Source organism: Syngnathoides biaculeatus, chromosome 15 (assembly GCF_019802595.1).
Source record: "Syngnathoides biaculeatus isolate LvHL_M chromosome 15, ASM1980259v1, whole genome shotgun sequence".
Classification (NCBI taxonomy): domain Eukaryota; kingdom Metazoa; phylum Chordata; class Actinopteri; order Syngnathiformes; family Syngnathidae; genus Syngnathoides; species Syngnathoides biaculeatus.
In genome coordinates this window covers 20,219,869-20,241,000 of record NC_084654.1, presented here as the reverse complement: position 1 = coordinate 20,241,000, position 21,132 = coordinate 20,219,869, and the positions used below count along the sequence as shown (strand labels likewise).

Sequence of the window (21,132 nt, the reverse complement as noted above, 5' to 3'; positions counted from 1 at the left end):
GCTGTGCCCTTTGCTGTGCTTGGCACAAACGGATGCGGCTTTCCTCCCAGCTGCCCTTCGCTAATTGAGCGGAGCCAAATCATCTGCCACTCGCAGACAAGTGGGCATTAAAGGACTTTTTGGGGGATTAGTTTCTTTTGGGGGGGGGGGGGGGTGTGGCAAAAGGGGGGGGTGGAGTTTTCCACTCCAAGTCTGGTGGTCCTCCTGTGCCACCGCTGTGGAAGGAGGGTCATGTTGTCCCAACATCCTCTCCGCACACCCCTCCAAAAACATTCCCAACTAGGGCATTTACTTTAATCCTTCAAAAAAAAAAAAAAAAAAAAACCCTTCTCATCTGTATTTACTTTCTGGCTCACCTTTGGCTTTTGTGATTGTACAAACAAGCTGATTCCCCCTCCCCCCCCCACCCCACCGTCCCTGGAGGGGGGTGAAAAAAAAAAACATTCCTATGGTTTGTATAAAAGCAAAATTCTACCAAAGTAGGAGGTATTTAAAAATACATTTAGATGCGTCCATGTCGAGAATGTGCAGGTTGTATGGCTTCGCTCCGTCGTGTAAGACACCGTGGAACATGTCAGACCGAGAAAAACAAAAATAAAAGTGGAGACTATCTTTTTTTTTTTTTTTTTTTTTTTTTAAAAACGTGCCGCCTGACGCGCGCTTCTTCACAGTAAACCGAGCGATGGTGCGAGGTTAGCGACAACGAGATCCAAGCGCGGGCGCGGACCTCCGCCAAGGTCGGCGAGCGACTCGGCTAACGTAAGATTGGGAAGGGGGGTGGCGGGGTTGCTGCGCCGTCCTGCGAAAACAAAAAGGAAGTCGGAGGTAATAAAAGGAGAGCTGAAATTGAGGGGTGATGACAACACGGGCCGGGCCGTCTTGAACCTCCCTGGTGCGGTCGAGCGAGCTGCCGCGTGGCGAAGGGAAGATTCTTTTAGTGTCTCCTCAATGAGTTTTCCCATCCAGGATCTTGCCGCCCCCGTTGGCCGCCGCTGAGGTCCAGTATCGATGACAGGCCAGCTCCAGCAGCTCCAGCCCGCCTGCCATCTTTTGCTGCGCCACGTACACCCCCACCACGACCACCAAGTACAACCTGACGGGAGCCCACAGCCACAGCCCGGCGAAGCACGACGCGATGAAGCCGGTCCAGTACAGCAGCGACGCCGCTTTGATCAGGGCCACGCGCAGTTCCGACTTGCACGGCGGCACCCGCGCCGCGCCCTCCCGGTCGAAAGCCCGCGGCCGGCCCGAGTAGAAGTCCCGCAGGCGCGACTCCTTCTCGGCCCAGCGCTCGCGGCACCACGACTCCAACTCGGCCGAGGGGGCGGGCAGCGTGGCGACCGGGTAGCGCCGCACGTGGAAGTGGATCTCGCGGGGGAAGTGGCCCAGCATGAGGTGGCGCTCGGTTTGGGGAATGTTCTTGGGGTAAGCCACGGTAATGTCGTGCACCGCGTCCAGGTTGTCCCCTGAAAACACGGTCACAGATTTCAAGGTTCGTATTCATGCCCGAATATGATAACATTTCAATTACTAGCTCGACCTACTTATTAATGCCGAGCGGATAATTTAGGGTTGGTTTTGCGCGACAAACCTTTGCGCAGTCGCTCCACGATGAAAGTGAAGCCGGTTGTGCGCGGGTGCAGCACGTGTTGGTATCTCGGCAGGTGGTGCTGCACGGCGAACTCGTCGCTGCGCACTCTCGTGTTCTCTGCGGAGAAAAACACAAAAGTTGGCGGGGAACCGTACACTGCTGGCTTTAAAAAAAAAACGAGGGAACGCTGCTAAGCTCCTGTATAAAATTATGAATATAGTACTATCCTATTTAGATTGAACATAAGACAAGTAAAACATGACAGGCAGAGTAACGGTGTTCCAGCAGAAAGAGACACATTTGGAGAAAGGAGAGAGTGGGGACATACACAAAAAGAAAGATGATTGTTTATTAACCAAATGTTTCCTGGGGAACAAAAATATGTAGTAACTTATTGGACAAGTTATGTAACGGGCAGGACAAGAGAGAGGCAGCTCATCTGCACTTAGAGCTCGTAGCAGAAGATTCATGTCTGCGCCCCTCGCTCGTAAATAAAAGGTTTGGATCTGTGTATTAACAAGTGCCTCTGTAAAAATACTTGTACACTGGCACGTTAATAAGGTAAATCATGGCATGTATAAAAAAATTATATCTATTTACATATCAGTGGGCATGACAGTATGTAAAAATATAAAGTGTAAAGACTTAAAAAGATAGGGGAGAGGCTTGTATTTATTACAACACTAATTTGGGGTATTTATGACTTCCTCAACATATATAAATATGTGTTTGTAGAGAGAGAGAGAGAGAGAGAAAAGCATTTCTAAAAATATAGTTTTTAATGTTCTGACAAATAAAATATCCATCCATCCATTTTATGAGCTGCTTATCCTCACAAGGGTCGCGGCAGTTCTACAGTTCGACAAGATTTAACCGGTTGCCCGCCAATCGCAGGGCACATGGAGACAGACAACAGTTGCGCATACAGTACAATCACACCTAGGGGCAATTTAGAGCGTCCGATTAATGCGTGTTTTTGGGAGGAAACCGGAGTGCCCACCCGGAGAAAACCCAGGCAGGCACAGGGAGAGCATGCAAACTCCAGACAGGCAGGGCCGGGATTTGAACCCTGGTCCTCAGAACTGTGAAGCCAACGCTCTAATAAGATGCTCCACCGTGACACCATAAGTGACTTAAAATATAACTAAAAAAAGTGCATATGAACAAATTAAGGTCATGCTCAATAGAGTAAACAACTTTGTTTGAGGAATTATGGTAACAAACAGGAACTTGAAACCAATCCAATTATTTCCCATGACCAAATAAGAGGACAGCTAACGCGAAAGCTTGTGGTCAATTATGACATCACTAGACTGGACCCCCTGCGATGACCCTCATAAATACAACTGGGTGGGGGTGGGGAGTGGGGGCTTTGCTCGGCTTAAAGGAGGGCTTTACGGCGGTGGTGTCATTTCACGTCGGAGCATTTCGGGAGCGCGATGACAAGCATTTGATTACGCGTTAGCGCCGCTGAACCGTGTTTGCATAGCAGTGTCGCCAAAAAAGGGCCGAGACAGCCGAAGTGCTACCTTCGACGCCTCGCGTTGGGCGATACCATCTTCAAATTAAATGTTGCATTCACATAAATTGGATTTTTCAATATCCTATATGACATTACTCAATCCGGTCTTCATCGATGAAGTGAACAAACGGTTAAAAGACATTTAGTGCTGCGGTTGACTTTAGCGATCAAACGGGACGGCCTGCCATTTTCTGCTCTGCGTTGGACTTCTTGAACCCAAATGGTAACTAAACCACAGGCATACTTCCTGTTTTCAGCAACTTGATTGTTTTAATAACTTGAAACCAGTAATTAACCCACGCCTGGTCGGAACAAATAAACCCGAACCAACCACTAAAATCCGCACGCGTCACAAAATGGGTCACCGGATCGGTGGCTCACCAGTGAGGTCGGTGCCCTCAGGGAAGAGCAGCAGCTGCAGCGGTTCCCTGATGTCGCAGAAGTAATCCAGCATGTTCCCCAAGTGTTCTTTGTCCTTCTCCCACCGCCGGTGGATGAAGACGAAGCAGGCCACTTGCATGGCCCAGCCTGGAACGGGTCGGCCGTTTAATCGGAATCCGTTCGAAAATAAGCGCGCGTTGTGATGGGTTGGTTGACCTACCGAAACCGGGGACGGCCTTGAGCGCGGCCTTGAGACATATCTTTTCCAGGCGCAGGTAGCTGTAGCGCAGCAGGCAGCACCACAGGAACATCCAGTCCAGACGTGTGCGGTGGTTCATGATGATGACGCTGCGCTCCCCGGGGACGAAGGCGTCACCGGTGATCACGACCTTTACCCCGAACACCAGCTCCAGCAGGGACTGTTTAGGGGGAAGAGACAAAATGGCTGAATTGCTAGGAAAAGCAAATACCGTAATTCCCGGCCTACAGAGCGCACCTAGTTAGAAGTCTCACCGAGTACATTCGTAAACGAAATACCATTTGGTACATAAGTATGGCGCAGCTGTGTAAAAGCTGCAAGTGCCCACATTGAAACACGAGATATTTACAAAGAAAGACGGTACACAGAAAGAGTTTAATGCTAGCGCTAACGCCAGCGCCGCACTAAAGCTAGCGCTAACGGGGCCGGTTCAAATAAAATTTACCAGTAAATATCACTGAGACATGCCAATAACACGGCAACAACACGCTAACACAGCGCTATTGCTAGCGCAGCGCTAACAGGGGCAGTAAAATTCACTTCCTCGGCACATATATTCCACCGGTCTCATTCTTACCTTTTTCGCTCGAGTGCCCCCATGCGGCCGTTAGATAAAATGCACAAATTAGCCGCATCACCGCACAAACCGCAGGCTTGAAAGCGTGTGGAAAAAATAATTACGGAATGTGGAAATGCCAATTAACGCAATATGATTTGATTCTCGAGTTCAATGAGAGAGCAGAAAGCAGTCGATCATACACTGTTATTAATATGGCGTTAATTCCCAGGATGATTTCCACTTTTTCGAGCACGCGTAGACGTATTTTCTTCTTATTTAAGAGACAATCTTTTAGGACAGACGTATTAAATTTGAATACCAAGGATGAGGTAAAACGGACAAAAAAAAAAAAAAAAAGAGTGAATCCATGACTATACAATCCGTCACGAGCCTGGCGTAAGTAGGTCAAGTGAGAGCTGAACAGACGTACGCACCACGGGCAGGGTAAGCCAGGTAGCGACGATGCGATCGGTGATCCAGCGGTACCAGGCGGGGGACAGCAGCATCAGGGGCAAGAACGGACTCAGCATGAAGACGCTCCCGAAGAAACTGGCCAGAAACAGCGTCAGCACAAAGTACAAACCCCGCACCGACACAGCCATCTATGAAGACACACATGCACAAAAAAATGTAACTTCAAAGCCTTAAGTCTAACAGTACAATTTTTATGAAACGCAAGATTGATCACGGATACTCGAACTTCTGCTATATTTTTCCACAAACAGCGGAAAATCCAGTGCAGACATTCCTTACGTGGAATGTAAATAGGGGTTCTGTTTTGACTGGGCCATGTAATTATGTGTACATTGGTACAGTGATTTAAAAAACAATTTCCCAAGCTGACACATGGGCACAATTAAACGTCACATGGTACCTTTGCAAGACGTACAGTGATTCCCCGGTTCTCGACAAAAATCCGTTCCTGAAAATGGTTGGAGAAGTGACTTGTTCGATAACCGAATCGATGTTTTCCATTACAATGAATGAAAAAAGAAATAATGCGTTCCAAGCCTAAAAAAAAAAAAAAGAGGCTTTTTAAAGCATTTTTTTTTTAGATTTTCCTGATAATAAACTGCATAGTAGAAATATGCGCAATATGTTATTTCCGGGTTTTGTCGGGCGAGCTCGAGTACCGATTTTCGTTCGAAAACGGAAGCAAAAAAATTCTCGAAATTTTCACTCGAAAACGGGGCCGTTCGAAAACCGAAACTTTACTGTATTTCATAATGTGTCTGTCCACCGATCAGTTATGACGTTACCCTTCACAACTTTGGACCCTGGAAACTTACAGAGCACTGGAACCAACGGTGCTCCTCACTTAAAACAGAGCTCATCTTTTCCACCGGTTAACAACTTGCCTAAATTGACTCCAGGCCTCATTTGGACATCACATTCTGTACTTTGGGTTCTCTTCTGAGACAATCTCGAGTACAAGAGGGTCCTAATGAGTTCCCTTGTTGGAGTGAAAATGTGGATGTTGCGCTACATGAGACAGATGTTGCGGAGGGCCAAGAAGAGATGAATCACGAGAGCCGCAATAACGCAACAACTGTATTACCCTCCCATAAATTCCCCCTCTGAGTCTCCATCAAATTAAATCCAGAAGACTAAATGCCTTAATTATCATGCAAAGTTGCAACACCAACCCTAATCCCCTAACATTGACTTGGTGAACTCAACACAAGGTAGTCTTTTGACAACTGCTTCACGCCGGTAGTCGCCGCATGGCCATTAGAACCTTGGGGCGTGGCCAGCGAGCTGAGCCGCTGATCCTCGTGAAATCAAAACCGAGAAACAGGACCTGGGATTGTTACGCGACGGATCAGAGGCGACTCATCTGTAAATCCTCACGATGACGATCCCTTGGCATCTCGCTGGCGTGGCGGAGGTAATTTTACACTTTTGGAACATGCGCCGCTGCCAACATTGTCAGAGTATGACACTCGGGGCCTGATGCATATTCGGAGGATTTCTACAGCGGTCCAAAACAATACCAAGAAAGGTCCAATTGGAAAAGGTAGAAACTGCGTAGCACCGGGCAGGGTGAGGGAAAAAAAAGCTGTTTCTAGTGTTGTAAAATTGTCAAACACCCCCAAAAGTCATATTCCTCAATTTTTATTTCCAGAAATCGAAGCCCCTTGAATCCATTTTTTGTTGTTGTTGCTTTTGCTGTTATTTTTGTTACGGCCCTCATCCCTGGTGGAACACAGACCATTCCGATTGGACCGTGCTTGGAAAAAAAAAGACAGGAAGCCAGCCATGTCCGTTCCATCCTCTCAACTTCAATTGTTTTCAGGATTTCACCATTCGGCCATTAACCACTTCTAACACTTGTAGGACACTGAAGAAAAACAATGTTACTAAAAAAAAAAAAAAAAAAAAAAAAAAGAATTTCCCCTCCGTGCATAAAAGCTTGATTGAAGCTAGGTTGATTTGGGGTAATCACACTTAAAACGCACCACACCGATGTATAAATCCATAATTTGCACGCGCGCCACCTATTAAACATTTCAAATAACCTCGGTCGGCCGTAAACGAAGCGCCGCTGCCGGTCAATTATTGCCGAGCGTAGGTGAAAAGGGGCCTGCGGAGTGTTGAATTGATAAGGCCTCGCTGACGCGGTGAGTCCAGAGTCGACGCTACAGGGACTCATTTCATCCAGCAGGTGCGCATTGCAGCTCGCACCTTTCCACCTCAATTATCGCCGTGCTGTCCGCGCGCACACACATATATATACACGAGCACATGGGCCCCGACTACACACACACACACATGTTGAAAGCAGTATGACGCAGCAAGACCTCATGTGGCAAGGGAAGAGTCTTGACGGTTTATTAAGGAAAAAGTAAACTGCACACAGGCAGTACTGATATTAATGATGGAAAATCTGAGGCATGAACGATAATTAGCCGACATCCTAACACACAAACACACACACCTATATATTTACAACTCGACTATGAAAACATCTAATCATAAACCCCAAATTAACTGTACAGGTTTTCGTGACATTTAAACTTTATAAGCCGACAAGTGTTAAATGATTGTTTCAAATATTCATCAGCTAAAACAATAATACACACTGCTGCTACTGACCAATGAGGACGACCGTAATTTCTCGAGTATAATGCGTCCTGAAGTATAATGCGCACCCCCAAAATTGACCTAAAAAAAATATGGAAAATCCTTCTACCGATGCAGAATGCGCACCAACAATTTGCTGCTACCAATATGCTCAAAATATTGGGAGTTATCTGTATTTATATTTTGCTGGGTTTGTATTTGCATTGTTTTTCAAAAAAAAACAATCACGTACAAAAATCAATAATAATAATCATCGTCCAGATGTAGCTGTAATATTTCCTTTGACATGGCTCATTATGTTGATGACTTGCGACGTAAACGCACTCGCAGTACGTGAAACAGCTCGGAACATGTGCTAACGAGGTGAATACTGATTGTTTAGGAGCAGGCTTGTAACGTTACCAACATTTATGAAATAAACACGTAAATTAATGTCAAGACTACACAAACTAAGCGACGTCTTTCAATATCTATTTTTTTCTACTCGAAACAAATTTTACGCGCATGATTTTTCGTGCTCGACTGTGCAGATTAGCGAGTGCGATGGCGCGCGGGCGTGATCACGCACGTCAAATGTGAGTGATTGTGGTGGTGTATCTGAAACTCGCTGGAAAGTACAATTTCTGCTCGCAACATAAACCGCAAGTTAATAACAGCTAATTAATACACATTGTGAAACACGGAAATTGGGGTCACACCCAAGTACTGTATAATTGTAGCAAACAAATCTCTAAATGTGTTCAATCTTGGAAGTTTCGCAGAGCTTTGAAAGAAAAATATTAAACCTCTCAATAAATCTCTGAGTAGTTACACATTCATTACAGAGTTCTTCGGGTGAACTGAGTCTCCTTTTGAAAAATCATAATGCATGTAAAACTGAAAAAGAATCTGGGCGGGTTAAAAAAAAAAACAAAACTAACAACAGAAACGGACCTTAAGATCTCACGCGCTTGAACAAGCACTCAATCATTCTTAAGCTAGCAATTACATTGTGACGTCCGCCTGGTCCTTGACTCCGCGCCCGACAAAGCGGCTAAATAACTGCTGGCGGGTCTCCAATCAGAAGCACATTTTTTATTTTTTTTGGTTCCTCTTAAATGTTGCACCTGAAGGGTTGAACACGTCAGCGATGACTCATGTGTCACGCCAGAGACGCCTCGCGGTGAGTCAGGAGCCACCGAATTGACTTCAACTATTAGAGGATGTAACGCGCGGATCCGAATTCTACGTAAGGCGCGGCTGCATTAATTATTGTCAATCCTGAGGCCTTGTTCAATTTCAGTACTATTTACGTTTATTCATGACCAGAATGTTTCAGATCTTTTGTTTTTTGCTTCTTTTACAGCAGGGGTGGCCAGACTTTTTTACCACAAGATCTACTTTTCAAGCAACCAGCCTCTTGCGATTGACCGGGGATGGGGCTGACGTCTTTTTTTTTTTTTTAGAACGACCAATAATGAAATAGAATGACCAAGCCACAAAAATCTACCCACTACAAAAATGCAAAACATATTTATTTTTAAGTATATTGATGATTGATTTATGTGTTCATGTATGTTTGTGTGCCTTGCATAACCGCATGAGCCAATATTGTACAACACAACAGAGTGAACCATAAACATTTAAACATCACTTCAATGTCCATACAAAAAAATAAATGTGAGCGGCGAGCGCGTCATCCATGCGCAAAGTTGCGGAAATCTCATTCGACATCCGAGCGGTCGCCATATTGGCTGCATCTACTGTCCGTGATGTCACACTGGGACATTCACCATTGAAAACAAGCTGTGGCCCCAACTATGGGACACGCCCCTTCAGACACGGAAGCTCTTTTCGAAGAAGAAAACATCTCACAATCGAGTGAAATGTCCCGGGCAATATTACCCTATTGTTTCGAGCCAGATTTAGATGATATGTGGATCACTTCTAACTAACAACAGAGTCCCAGACACTATTTGTGAGCCAGCCCGGCCGAAGCCGTGCTCGTCCGCGAGGCACAGCTTCGGCGGCAGCTCGCGGGACACGGAAGCTCGGCTAAAGCTGTGATCGGCGGACACGGCGCCGACGGGCACGTCGACACATTTAAGCACCTCTGACTCACAATGCGGATCTTTTGTTATGTTCTGAAAGCATTAGCCCCCCCCCCCCAACTATTGTTTTTTTGTTTGTTTTTTTTAGTAGCTGTATACACACCTACCTGTCATTTGGAACCCACAAAACTTGTCCTTTGCATCCGCGCAATCAATTTTTCATGATGAACCCGGTCTTTTGGAAAAGTATGACGAGCGAATGCATCCTCCCGAGTGTTCGAGCAATATCCAGAAATGCAACATGCCGGCATTTTGCCTAACACGATGCAACAAAGACCTACCTTCCCGCAGGAAAAACTAATAGAAAGAAAACTAGTCCGCTTGAACACGCTACTGCTTCCAACGTCAGTTCCTGCTTCTAGTCGAGAATAAATCCCTCGAGAGGATTTTCATGGCGGGAGTTACAAAAAGCCATATACCTTCAAATCATGTTTTGTGGTTAAAAAAAAAAAAAAAAGATGGGTCCATACCAGCTGCCATTTTTTCATGACTAACATACTAAAAATCATCCATTTCATGACGACGGCACTTTAAGCAAGGGATTAAAAATGGGGGGAACTCAGTGACTAGCGTGTTTTTGTGTACTGTCAATGTTTGCACATGGGCGGTGAACTAACGGTCGGAAAAATCCGGCTGTCATCTTTTTTTTTTCCTCGTGGCACACCGTCGCGATCGGATTTGAGCACCCCTGTTTCACAGGATCAAATTTTGAACATCAATTTATGTCAATCGTATAAAATCTGCATTTCTTTTTAACCCTTCAAATGAAAGGGTTCCTCCGTAAAGAGGTTTTGGAGTGATGAGTTACCAGCAAATAAGGACACGGGTTGTCGTCAGCAGCTGATTGGGTTACGAGGCCACACAATCAAACCACTAGGTCGGGAACATGTCATCATTCAAAAATGGAAAGATGATCATCTGATCTCACAAAACTTCTACCTAGATGGGCGTCTTCCTCCTTTAAAGCAAAACAAACTCGCGTGGATGACAAGTTGGAATGTGCCGCTTCCACCCTTGTAGATTAATAGATAAATGCAATCATATCTTGACCTTTCATACCACGACACAAAATTGTCAAACATACCTCCGAAGAAAAATATTTTGAGTTTAAAGGTAAGCTTTGAACAATAAAATGAACTTTCTGCCACATGGTAAGCGGTCAGGTCTGGTTGCTTTGCCGCAGCACGTGGAAGACAAATCATGAATAAATATTAAATGATTCTGTATTGTGACTTTGTCAAATGTTTCGAAATATGTACAACAACCATTCGAAGAGATCTGCTACAGACGTGCAAAGTCTCATAACTGAGCGTACACCGAAACATGAAAATATAGCTTTAAAATGTTTTGCACCATTTTAATTATTTTGGACAACGTGCAGTTTGGTGCCCCGCTATGACAACACCTTTAAAATGAATGAATAAATAATTTCAATTCACTTCATTTGTTAAGAATTTATTATACTGAAGCACAATGAGAATGGGAAAAGTTAATGGCAACCAAAACTTGATTAAAAAGTTAAGAACTACTTGTGCATGGGACGTGACTGAAAGAAGACAGCTGGGTGGGGTGGTTATTAAAATTGTAAAACCTCATTCCTTTAAAAAAAAAATAAGTTAATTACGTTTGATGACAATAGTACTTAAATGATGGACTCTAAAGGCGTCAACCGAAACCCCGGCTCCAATTCATAAATTTTCCCACCCCACCTGCACAAGTGTCGCTCCTGTGCCAGGCCTGAGCACCGATGCTAAGCTAACCCGGCTAATTGAAATCATGTAAAAAAATAAAAATAAAAAAAGAGTTTACTGCACTTTGCCTCTCGGCCAACAAGCCCGGCGAGGAGCACGCAGGAGGTAAACCGACCCGTCAGATGTGAACGTACTCACCTTTAGACGTGCTTCACGAAGAAAAGTTCTCAAGATAACGCGGCTAGCTCCGACGAGTCCCCGCAACCGCTTGCCTGCGACATAGCAACCTGCTGGGCTAACGGAAGCTAACTGGCTTAGCTCTTCCTTTAGGGTCCGGGAGTAGTGGGCTTAGTTTGAGGGTGAAAGAAACCGCCAAAGCCCGGTCAGCGTTTCCCCGGTGGGGCTCACTTTAAAGAGAAGCTGAAATTAGTAGAAATAATCATAATAAATGCAGACCTGTCATCTCATAGCCAACGCGATCTCTCAACTTGCTAGCTGCTACCGTTCTACTGTCATTGCAGCCTGTCGTAGAGAGGGGGTGCTGTTTCTTCCTCACTCACGAGGGGATTACCAGATGAACACAGAACGTTAATCCGATTTTTTTAATGCCATAATTTAACACGTGTATGTAATAACATCCATCCAGCCATCCCTTTTCTTTGCCGCTTACCCCCACGAGGGTCGCTGGGAGTGCTGGAGCCTACCCCAGCTGTCAGCGGCCAGGAGGCAGGGGTTCACCGCTGATTTTATTTTTCACACCGTTTATTTTCCATAAACAATATGCTATGTTCGGCGGCACGGAAGAGCAGCTGGTACAGCGTTGGCCTCAGAGGTCTGAGGACCCGGGTTCAATCCCGGACCCGCCTGTGTGGAGTTTGCACGTTCTCCCCGTGCCTGGGTGGGATTTTCCTCCAGGCACTCCGGTTTCCTCCCACATCCCCAAAACATGCAACGTTAATTGGACACTCTAAATTGCCCCAAGGTCTGATCGTGAGTGCGGCTGTTTGTCTCGATGTGCTCTGCGACTGGCTGGGAACCAGTTCAGGGTGTGCCCCGCCTCCTGCCCGTTGACATCCAGGATAGCCTCCAGTGCTCTCCGCGACCCTCGTGAGGATAAGCAGCAAAGAAAATGGATGGAGTCTAAATTGCCCCAAGGTGGGATTGTGAGTGCGCCTGTTGGTCTCTATGTGCCCTGCGACTGGCTGGGAACTAGTTCAGGGTGTTCCCCCCCTCCTGCCCGTTGACATACAGGATAGGCTCCAGTGCTCCCCGCGACCCTCGTGAGGATAAGCGGCAAAGAAAATGGACGGATGGCTGCATATGCTATGTTCCAGGTTAATTTTGACTCAGGTTATCCACGTCGTAATTGTCAGTGCCAATTTATGAACTATAGACACACCATTTTCATAACAGAATAATATACAGATATGTATGTGACTTCTGTTTCCTTTTGTTTACGCGCCAACTGTTTCACCCTTTTACTGTTTCAAGAATCCCCCGTGACCTTCCGAGACCGACAGTTGACGGTTTCTATGGGAACCTGTGCAAAGGTGGGGCGCAGGCACAAGGGCAGATTCTTGGGACAGTTTTGAGGTCCTTTCCAAACAATCACCAAGGTAACAACGCCCACTAAAGGTAGCCTACGTATTTGAACCACCTCAGCGCCATTTCCTCAGTCTGTTTTCTTGCCGCCCTCAGTCTCCTCCTGGATGAAAGTTGCCTCCTTACCGCTAAGACTAGCTTACTCTCTTGGTTTGACACAGTCCTTGATCCTGCAGTATTGTTCTCTACAGTCTCCAGTTAGCTTCAATGTATTCATGATGTCTGCAGTCGTCTTTTCCATCCGTCCATCCATTATCTACCGCTTTTCCGGGTCGGGTCCCAGGGGGGAGGTGGTTTCAGCAGGGATACCCAGACTTCCGACTCTTCCGGAGGGATCCCAAGGCGTTCTCGAGATCCATCGGTGCGGGAGAGGAACCAAATGCAGGACTCCGGAGACGCTAAAGCAGTTTAGGAAAAGCGTTTGTTCGTTCCGAGGTCAGGGGAAATCAGGCAGACGGTCAACTGGAGCAGCGGTAACCAGGACGTCAGGCGTAGAAGGCAGGTCAGCCGTCAAGCAGGGATCGGTACACCGGAGGTCAGTCGGAGAGAGCAGCAGTCTCGAGGGCGTCAACCTTACAGGGTTGGTCGGAGGACAGGCGGAGGTCGGCATGCAAGGGTTCAGGATCAGGGAACGAGGCATGGATGGCTCCGAACTGGCAAAGCTGGACCGTCCGCTGGGTCCTTTATATACTGGGGTTAATTAACAGCGATGAGGCGCAGGCGTGCACCTCCTAATCAACGCAGGTGTGTAGGGGACCTGCACACCCAGGGCTGGACCGGCAGGAACACGACAATATCATTTTTGTTGCTGCTGTTCTTTTCTTCAGAAAAATATTTTATTATTACTCTGTCTCAGACTACGCGTCGCGGACCCCCCGGAAAGACGTTTTTCACCCCCTTGGGGTCCGTGGCCCACTTTGGGAACCACTGATCTAGTAGTAGTGGCTGTGACTCGTTACGTCGTCCTAAGCAGTCTCATCGCTAGCTGGCTTTTCAGTTGCTGTCGCAGTCATTTCCTGGTCTTCATGAGAATTATTAAACGATTTAGCGTGTCCAGTCCCTTTCAAGCGTGTGTCACGATATGACATCTTCTTCATCTTCTTTTCCGTTCGGCTTGTCCCGTTATCTCGTGCATCTTCGCGTTCTCAAGCCGGCCGAGAGACACAGTCTCTCCAGCGAGTCCTGGGTGGTCCTCGGGGTCTCTTTCCGGTGGGACGTGCCCGGAACACCTCACCAGGGAGGCGTCCGGGAGGAATCCGAATCGGACGCCCGAGCCACCTCATCTGGCTCCTCTCAATGCGAGGAGGAGTAGCGGCTCCGACACCGAGCCCCTCCCTGATGACCGGGCTTCTCATCCTATCTCTAAGGGAAAGTCCGGACACCCTGCGGAGGAAACTCATTTCAGCCGCTCGCATCCGGGATCTCGTTCTTTCGGTCACGGCGGAGTCGTGTTGTTTGCGTTACGACGCCGTCCCTGTGCAGTGTTTTATGGAAACCCGAGCTGGTACTTTACAGCGGAAAAGCGGCGTTAAAGCGCTTTTGCATTATTAAGTAGTCGTCTCAGTATTATACACGAGTACAAATATAGCGGCCTCCGGGCTGAAAAGCCATATGTGTTGATTTAAATAGCCTGCTTACGTCCTCGCCAGTCTAATCCGCTTTACCTTGAGACTATGGGGGGGGGGGTGCGGGGGGGTGCACAAAGGGACACGATGCTAGATAAATGCGCCGATATAGCGCATGGCAATACTACAAAGAGATGCTTTAAAAGGGAACAGAGGTATCGCAGGTGCAAGGCCCGGGGACATGAAGAGGAAGCGCGGCGGTAAGACGAGAAGACTGAAAGAGGTCGTGAAAGGAAAGAATGTTGAAAAGAACAAACGTGTTTTTTTTTCTCCTCGCAATAAAAAAAAAAAAGAAAAAAGAAAACAAGTTTTAAGCGCTATCAATAGACTCAAAGGAGACGAGAAGCGATGCCCAAAAAAAGTCACTCTCGTCTTTCCCACGTTGGCTTACGGAACAGGCGGGTCCGGTCCGACTCGAGCTCGTGCGGTTCGCTCGAATTTATTCAGGAAATTTGATTAGAGAAAGGGAAACTGACATCAACGTTTGTGAGGAAATGTTTGAGAGCTGAATTATCATATTGCCAGAATGGAAAGTGAAGACAATGTGGTCTTTTGTTAAGAACTGTACAGACCGGGTTTTAAGTCGCAGGCTTGTTTTGCGGGAGCTGGACGAAAGGCCTCTATATATTCTCCGCGCTGGCGTCACTGCGTTCTTTGCATTGCCTTCATACTTGAGCGCAATCCGTGCGCTCGGTTTTGGGAATGTACCGCAGTTCCTCTCCAGGCCAGAGGTGTCGCTAGAGCCGGTATTGGCTAGGACGACCGCGTGGAGTTTCCCCAGTGCATTTTGTGATTTCTGGTCGCTGTTTTTCCTTTCCTTTCTGGAACATGGAACGAATAAACAATAATGGTCACTGCGGAAGAACAAATGGACCTAAACGAGCAGATTACGTTTATTTATGCTGCAAAATCGATGGCGTTGGTGGTATGTACGGTGAGTACGTCATTACAGGATGTGACTAAAATGGGACAATCATGACAAATGAGCGCCACGGCTTTCCCCGCGCCGCAATTTTTTTTTTTGACGTGCGCGCAATGGCCCACGCCAAAGCTATGCAGAGGTGCTGCGCAAGGCATTGCGTAGGTCACGTGGGTTGGACCCAAACCCTCGACTCGGGAGACGTAGAGGCAGTTCGGGAAACTGATTTATTCAGTCCGGTGTCGGGGATCAGGCAGGCAGTCGCCGGGAGCAACGGTAGCAAGGACATCGGGCGCAGGAGGCGGGTCGGTGGGCAGGCAGGGGTCGGTAAACGGGAGATCGGGAACGGGATTAAGAGAGTGCGGGAACGAGGCATGAAGCAACGATCTGGCAAAGGTCAGACTGTACGTGTGGTTCTATATAACTGGGATGTAATTACGAGAGACGAGGCGCAGGTGTGCGCCTCCGCTGATTGCGGTAAGTGCGCGCTGCGTCGGGGACCGGTCCGGCCAGGACATGGACCGGCAGAGTGTAAAGTGGCCTACAGTTTTCATTGGAGATTTTATCCTGTTGGGGTGGCCGCACATCCAGGGACCCTCAATTGCCCGCCACCCGCAGTTTGATGATCCTGTTTCCTATCATAGTTAAGAGCACCGTAATACAAAAAAAATAAGTTTTGATATTCATTTTACCTAATAGTAGTAGTATTGTATTCAGTCATATTTTTAAGTAGATGTTTTCAAGGGGCGGCATGGTGGCACAGCTGGAAAGCGTTGGCCTCACAGTTCTGAGGACTCGGGTTCAATCCCTAGCCCGCCTGTGTGGAGTTTGCATGTTCTCCCCGTGCCTGCGTGGGTTTCGTCCCACTTCCCAAAAACACGCAACATTAATTGGACACTCTAAATTGCGCATAGGTGTGATTGTGTGTGCGGCTGTTTGTCCCCATGTGCCCTGCGATTGGCTGGCAACCGTTCAGGGTGTACCCCGCCTCCTGCCCGTTGACAGCTGGGATAAACTCTAGCACTCCTGGCGACCCTCGTGAGGATAAGCGGCAAAGATAATGGACGGATGGATGCATTTTGGATGTGTGGCATTTGCATGTTCTCCCCGTGACCTGCGTGGCTTTTCTCCAGGCGCTCCGGTGTCCTCCCACATGCCAAAAACATGCTACATGAAGTGGAGACTCTAAATTGCCCGTAGGTGTGATTGTGAGTGCGGCAGTTTGTCTCTATGTGCGCTGCGATTGGCTGGGGACCAGTTCCGGGTGTACCCTGCCTCACGCCCGATGACAGCTGGGATTGGCTCCAGCACTCCCCTTGTGAGGATAAGCGGCGAAGAAAATGGATGGATGGGTGTTCTTGAGGTGCCTGAGTGTCCGTAGCAGGGTCACACCAAGCAAATCAATCAGACATGATGGTTAATACCTGCTTTTGATTTTGTTTGTTTTCAAATATTAATAATAATTGCAAAATAGCTGACCCGCTTTTCAAAAACGTCGGCCAAACTCTGATTCTGGAACGACCCGTTTCGCGATAAGGCCCGCACGGCTCACTCAGGTCTATTCGACGGAGCGCATGCCACAGGGAGGAGGCCCATGGAAAAGTCTTGAGTTTGACGAAGTGCTTTCTTTCTGTCGGTCTCGCTCTCTCTTTTCACTCGCGCACAAAAGTACATCACTACACGCTGACGTCATGTGTAAGAGTCGAGCGGTGCAGCGCCGGGTAGAAAGCGGATGACACACGGTCTGCTTTAAGAAGGCTATGCCAGGATCCAGAGGTACACATCACCACCGGTTCCATACTGGAGATTCGAACTGGTTCAGACATCAAATTAATCAGAGGGAAGGATAAAAAGTCCAGGAAATGAGTCAGATTTGTGTGGCGGCACGGTGGAACTGTGGATCAGCTGGAAAGCGTCGGCCTCACAGTTCTGAGGTCCCGGGCTCAATCCCGGACCCGCCTGTGTGGAGTTTGCATGTTTTCCCCGTGCCTGCGTGGGTTTTCTCCGGGCGCTACGGTTTCCTCCCACATCCCAAAAACATGCAACGTTAATTATCCATCAATTTCTTCACCGCTTATCCTCACGAGAGTCAGGGGGAGCGCTGGAGCCTATCCCAGCTGTGAACGCGCAGGAGGCGGGGTTACAACCTGAACTGGTTGCCAGCCAATCGCAGGGCACATTGAGACAAACACATCACACCTAGGGGCAATTTCGAGTGTCTGGCTAATGTTGGGCCTCACGGTTCTGAGGTCCTGGGTTCAATCCCAGACCCGCCTGTGTGGAGTTTGCATGTCCTCCCCGTGCCTGCATAGGTTTTCTCCGGACACTCCAGTTTCCTCCCACATCCCAAAAACATGCAACATTAATTGGACACGCTAAATTGCCCCAAGGTGTGATTGTGAGTGCGACTATTTTGTCTCTACGTGCCCGGCAATTGGCTGGCAACCAGTTCAGGTTGTACCCCGCCTACTGCCCATTGACAGCTGGGATAGGCTCCAGCACTCCCCGCGACCCTCGTGAGGATAAGCGGCAAAGAAAATGGATGGATGGATGGTTAATGTTGCATGTTTTTGGGATGTGAGAAAAAAACGGAGTGCCCGCAGGAAACCCACGCAGGCACGGGGAGAACATGCAAACTCCACACTAGGATTAATCCCAGGACCTCAGAACTGTGAGGCCAACGCTTTACCTGCTGATCCACCACTCTAAATTGACCATAGGTGTGATTGTGAGTGCGGCGGTTTGTCTCGATGTGCCCTGCGATCGGGCGGCAACCGGTTCAGGGTGTACCCCGGCCCCTGCCCGTTGACGGATGGGATAGGCTCCAGCACTCCCTGCGACCCTTGTGAGGATAAGCGGCTAAGAAAATGGATGGATGATAATTGATTATTTATTTATTTCTTACAGAGATCAATTCGTACTTAAGAGTCACTGATGGTGTAGCGCAGGGCTCAGCAACCTTTTTGGGGCCGAGGGCTACTTCGTGAGCACCGATCGTACGAAGGGCTACGTGACCTGTTTGCGGCTAATTTCAGACACATTTCATTACACGTACATAAAATATTTTTGTTTTAATTTATTATAGTAAAATGACATAGATATTTTAAAATTTGAATTCACGTAAGCAAGTCAGATTCAGAATTAAAAGCACAAATACTCGGAACAATTTGTGGTATTTTTAGAACACAGAGTACCTCGCGGGTGCCTCATATGGCCCTCGCGGTCTACCATTCGCCCGCGGGCACCAGGTTGGTGACCCCTGGTGTAGTGTTACACGCCTTACCTTCGGCGCGGGCAGCGTGGGATCGATTCCCGCTCAGCGATGCTGTCGAAATCCGCCCTGCGACTGACTGGCGACCGGTTCAGGGCGTAGTCCGCCTTTTCGCCCGAAGCCAGCTGGAATAGACTCCGGCTTTCCCGCGACCCTCGTGTGGATAAGCGGCTTGGGTAAGGACATGACAATTAGTACTCGCGCAGCCATTTTTGAGATACATCCTTTGTGCCGTTTGGTCTTTTATCAGATATGGAGCCGAAAAACAGCCGTGGCATAGTGGAGACTGTGGCAGATTTCATATCTAAGCTAAACTAACATAACCACCCCCCCAAAAAAAGGAATAAATATCAATAGTGTCAAGAAAATATATATATATTTGATTAAAGAAGAGAACTGAATCAAAGTAACAGAGCGAAATAAGATTATAGGAGGGTGAGGCCAGCAGGAAAACCGGACGCTTCTTTTCGAGGGCGTTTCGGTCGCGACGGAGCAACAATTGCTCACCCGACAATCATAAATCTCATAATCTCGTCATGTTCTGCATCTGTCTGAATGTTCGCGATGCCACATGCGGTATCTACCCTGTCTGGGCCCTCTCCAGACAGATTATAAATAACACCCCCCCCCCCCCACCCCCACCCCTTCTTTAACTTCATGTCCTGAATGCTTCACTTCCATTGCTTCTCACACTCGAGGAAGCATGGGAACGATAACCCGGTGACGATGTTGAAGGGGGTTTGTGTACTTTTAAAAAAAAAAACAAACAGTTTTGGAAAGACTGCGTTAGATTGTACAGGTTTACCCAGAGGTGATGCGAAATCTGTCGGAATGTTCAACGGGCTGTGCGGCCTTTAAAAAAAAAATAGGAAAGGCAGTAAAAGGAGTGTGAAAAGAGTACGTCGAAGTGATTTTCCATTCGTGACTTACTCGCGTGGGGACTGGCGGACTCATGCTATGAAGGGGTGGGTATTAAAGTGCAGCTGCGTGAATCTGAATCCCTTTATTCACCGAACGCATCACAGGAATTTGGCAATTAGCACTAAAAAAGCTAAAACCTGAAAGACAGGCAATGAATCCAGATAAACTGCGACAAGATGTGTTTGTTGTGAGATTCAGGGGAAGTTCGAAAATAGTCAACTCCTCAGAAAGTGGAGAGCGTTTTGAAGTAAAGACATTTTAACGCGGAGAACCCGTCGCCAGTTTCGTCGACCGGTCATCGGGTCAGGCTCGGCTGACGCTCCGGGATCAGCGCGCACATTGTTTCCGTCGGAAAGAATTCTGAGAATGAGCGAGAAGGTCTATCGAGCGGCACGCTTCGGGAAGGATTCTGCACGTTAGCTTCGGGGTAACCCTGGTGAAATGAGCTGCGCATAGAGCAGTGTCAGGAAGAAGTATTAGCTTCTTATGCTAGCTAGGCACAGACTAGTTGGGTGTTATGTTCATCACATGCTCAAACGGTATTGTTTAATGTGTTTACATCGATGTTAGAGCAACAGCTAGTCGGAGAAAGCGTGGCGCTAGCTAGCTACAAGCTAGCTAGTGGGCGAAGCTCGCTAGAGAGTATAATGCGCAGCATCCAGAGCTAAGTCAAAGCAATAGGAAAGGACTAATTAATGATAATAGTTATAAACACTGACACGAAGTCAATTAGGAAACACGTTTTGTCAAAGGAGGAGTCTGATGATGTAAATAAAATGACTGCTAAGTAGTATTCAGTGCTAAGGAGTCCAGTAGCTAAGAACTGACAAACAAGCAACACAAATAAGATGCTCCATGATGTTGTCTGCTTCTTTTTAAACGATGTTTCGATAATGACGGACCACAATTACTACTACAATCAAAAATGGTACAGTCCCCTCTGCCATAATACTCCATGAACCAGAATTAGCATCCTAACTTACAGTCGATTCCTCAGGGCCTTACTGACACTCCTTGGTTGAACAGGAACAATGAACTGAGATACTAGTCCACTTCCTTTTTCCTGGAAGTGTACTTTATGAATAAATCCGCCAGCCGGGGAGATATATACCCGCTCATGTGCACCGCTTCCACTAGCAACACGACCGCGAAGCGAGAGTAGTTGCTAGTCGTCGATGAAAATGCGGATAAAAAAAAACGACAGGCGTACTCAGTTTTGTGAGATACAATAGCAAATCCCAGAAGAAACAAAAAGCAAAATATGTCATTGCTATTTTGTTTTTCTAGAAGCAAAGAAGTAGGGGTTCTGTATTTTTGTGAAAATAAGCTAACATTTTATATTCAGGCCATCTCTCGCTTCTTTGCGTATTTGTAATGTAGCAAGATGTCACCCTGTCTAGATTTAATTCATTGTTTTAAACATTTTGAACCTATGTTTAGCTAACTAGCTGTTTCTCAACAGTGACACGTATATTGCGGTTAGCTAGCACAAGAAACAACAGCTGGCATCGCCACTATACAAGTGAGTCGTTTCCAGTGTTAAGTGATCAGGAAGTGGTTGTTTTTGCCCGTAAATCCCCCTCACCCCCAGTTCCCATCCATTAGACCTTTTCCGTG

At 47.3% G+C, this 21,132-nt stretch overlaps 1 protein-coding gene and 1 long non-coding RNA gene across 3 annotated transcripts; both read right to left on the bottom strand.

Moving 5' to 3' along the window:
* Positions 1–179: 179 nt before the first annotated feature.
* lclat1 (lysocardiolipin acyltransferase 1) lies at positions 180–11,934 on the bottom strand. Of its 2 annotated transcripts, XM_061843795.1 has the most exons (7): positions 11,848–11,934; positions 11,376–11,584; positions 4,747–4,914; positions 3,715–3,913; positions 3,495–3,641; positions 1,592–1,708; positions 180–1,466 (listed from the first exon to the last, which is right to left on the bottom strand). In XM_061843795.1, the coding sequence occupies exons 3-7, from the start codon at positions 4,912–4,914 to the stop codon at positions 946–948; spliced, it is 1,152 nt and encodes a 383-aa protein (XP_061699779.1). In that variant the 5' UTR covers positions 11,376–11,584; positions 11,848–11,934; the 3' UTR covers positions 180–945. The 2 variants fall into 2 exon arrangements, with proteins under 2 accessions (XP_061699779.1, XP_061699778.1); XM_061843794.1 differs by lacking the exon at positions 11,848–11,934 and having other exon boundaries at positions 11,376–11,715.
* Positions 11,935–13,909: 1,975 nt separating this feature from the next.
* Positions 13,910–20,556, bottom strand: LOC133512891 (uncharacterized). The gene is made up of 3 exons (XR_009798335.1): positions 20,499–20,556; positions 18,607–18,765; positions 13,910–14,162 (listed from the first exon to the last, which is right to left on the bottom strand). It is a non-coding gene; the product is annotated as an uncharacterized LOC133512891 (long non-coding RNA).
* Between the last annotated feature and the right edge of the window lie 576 nt (positions 20,557–21,132).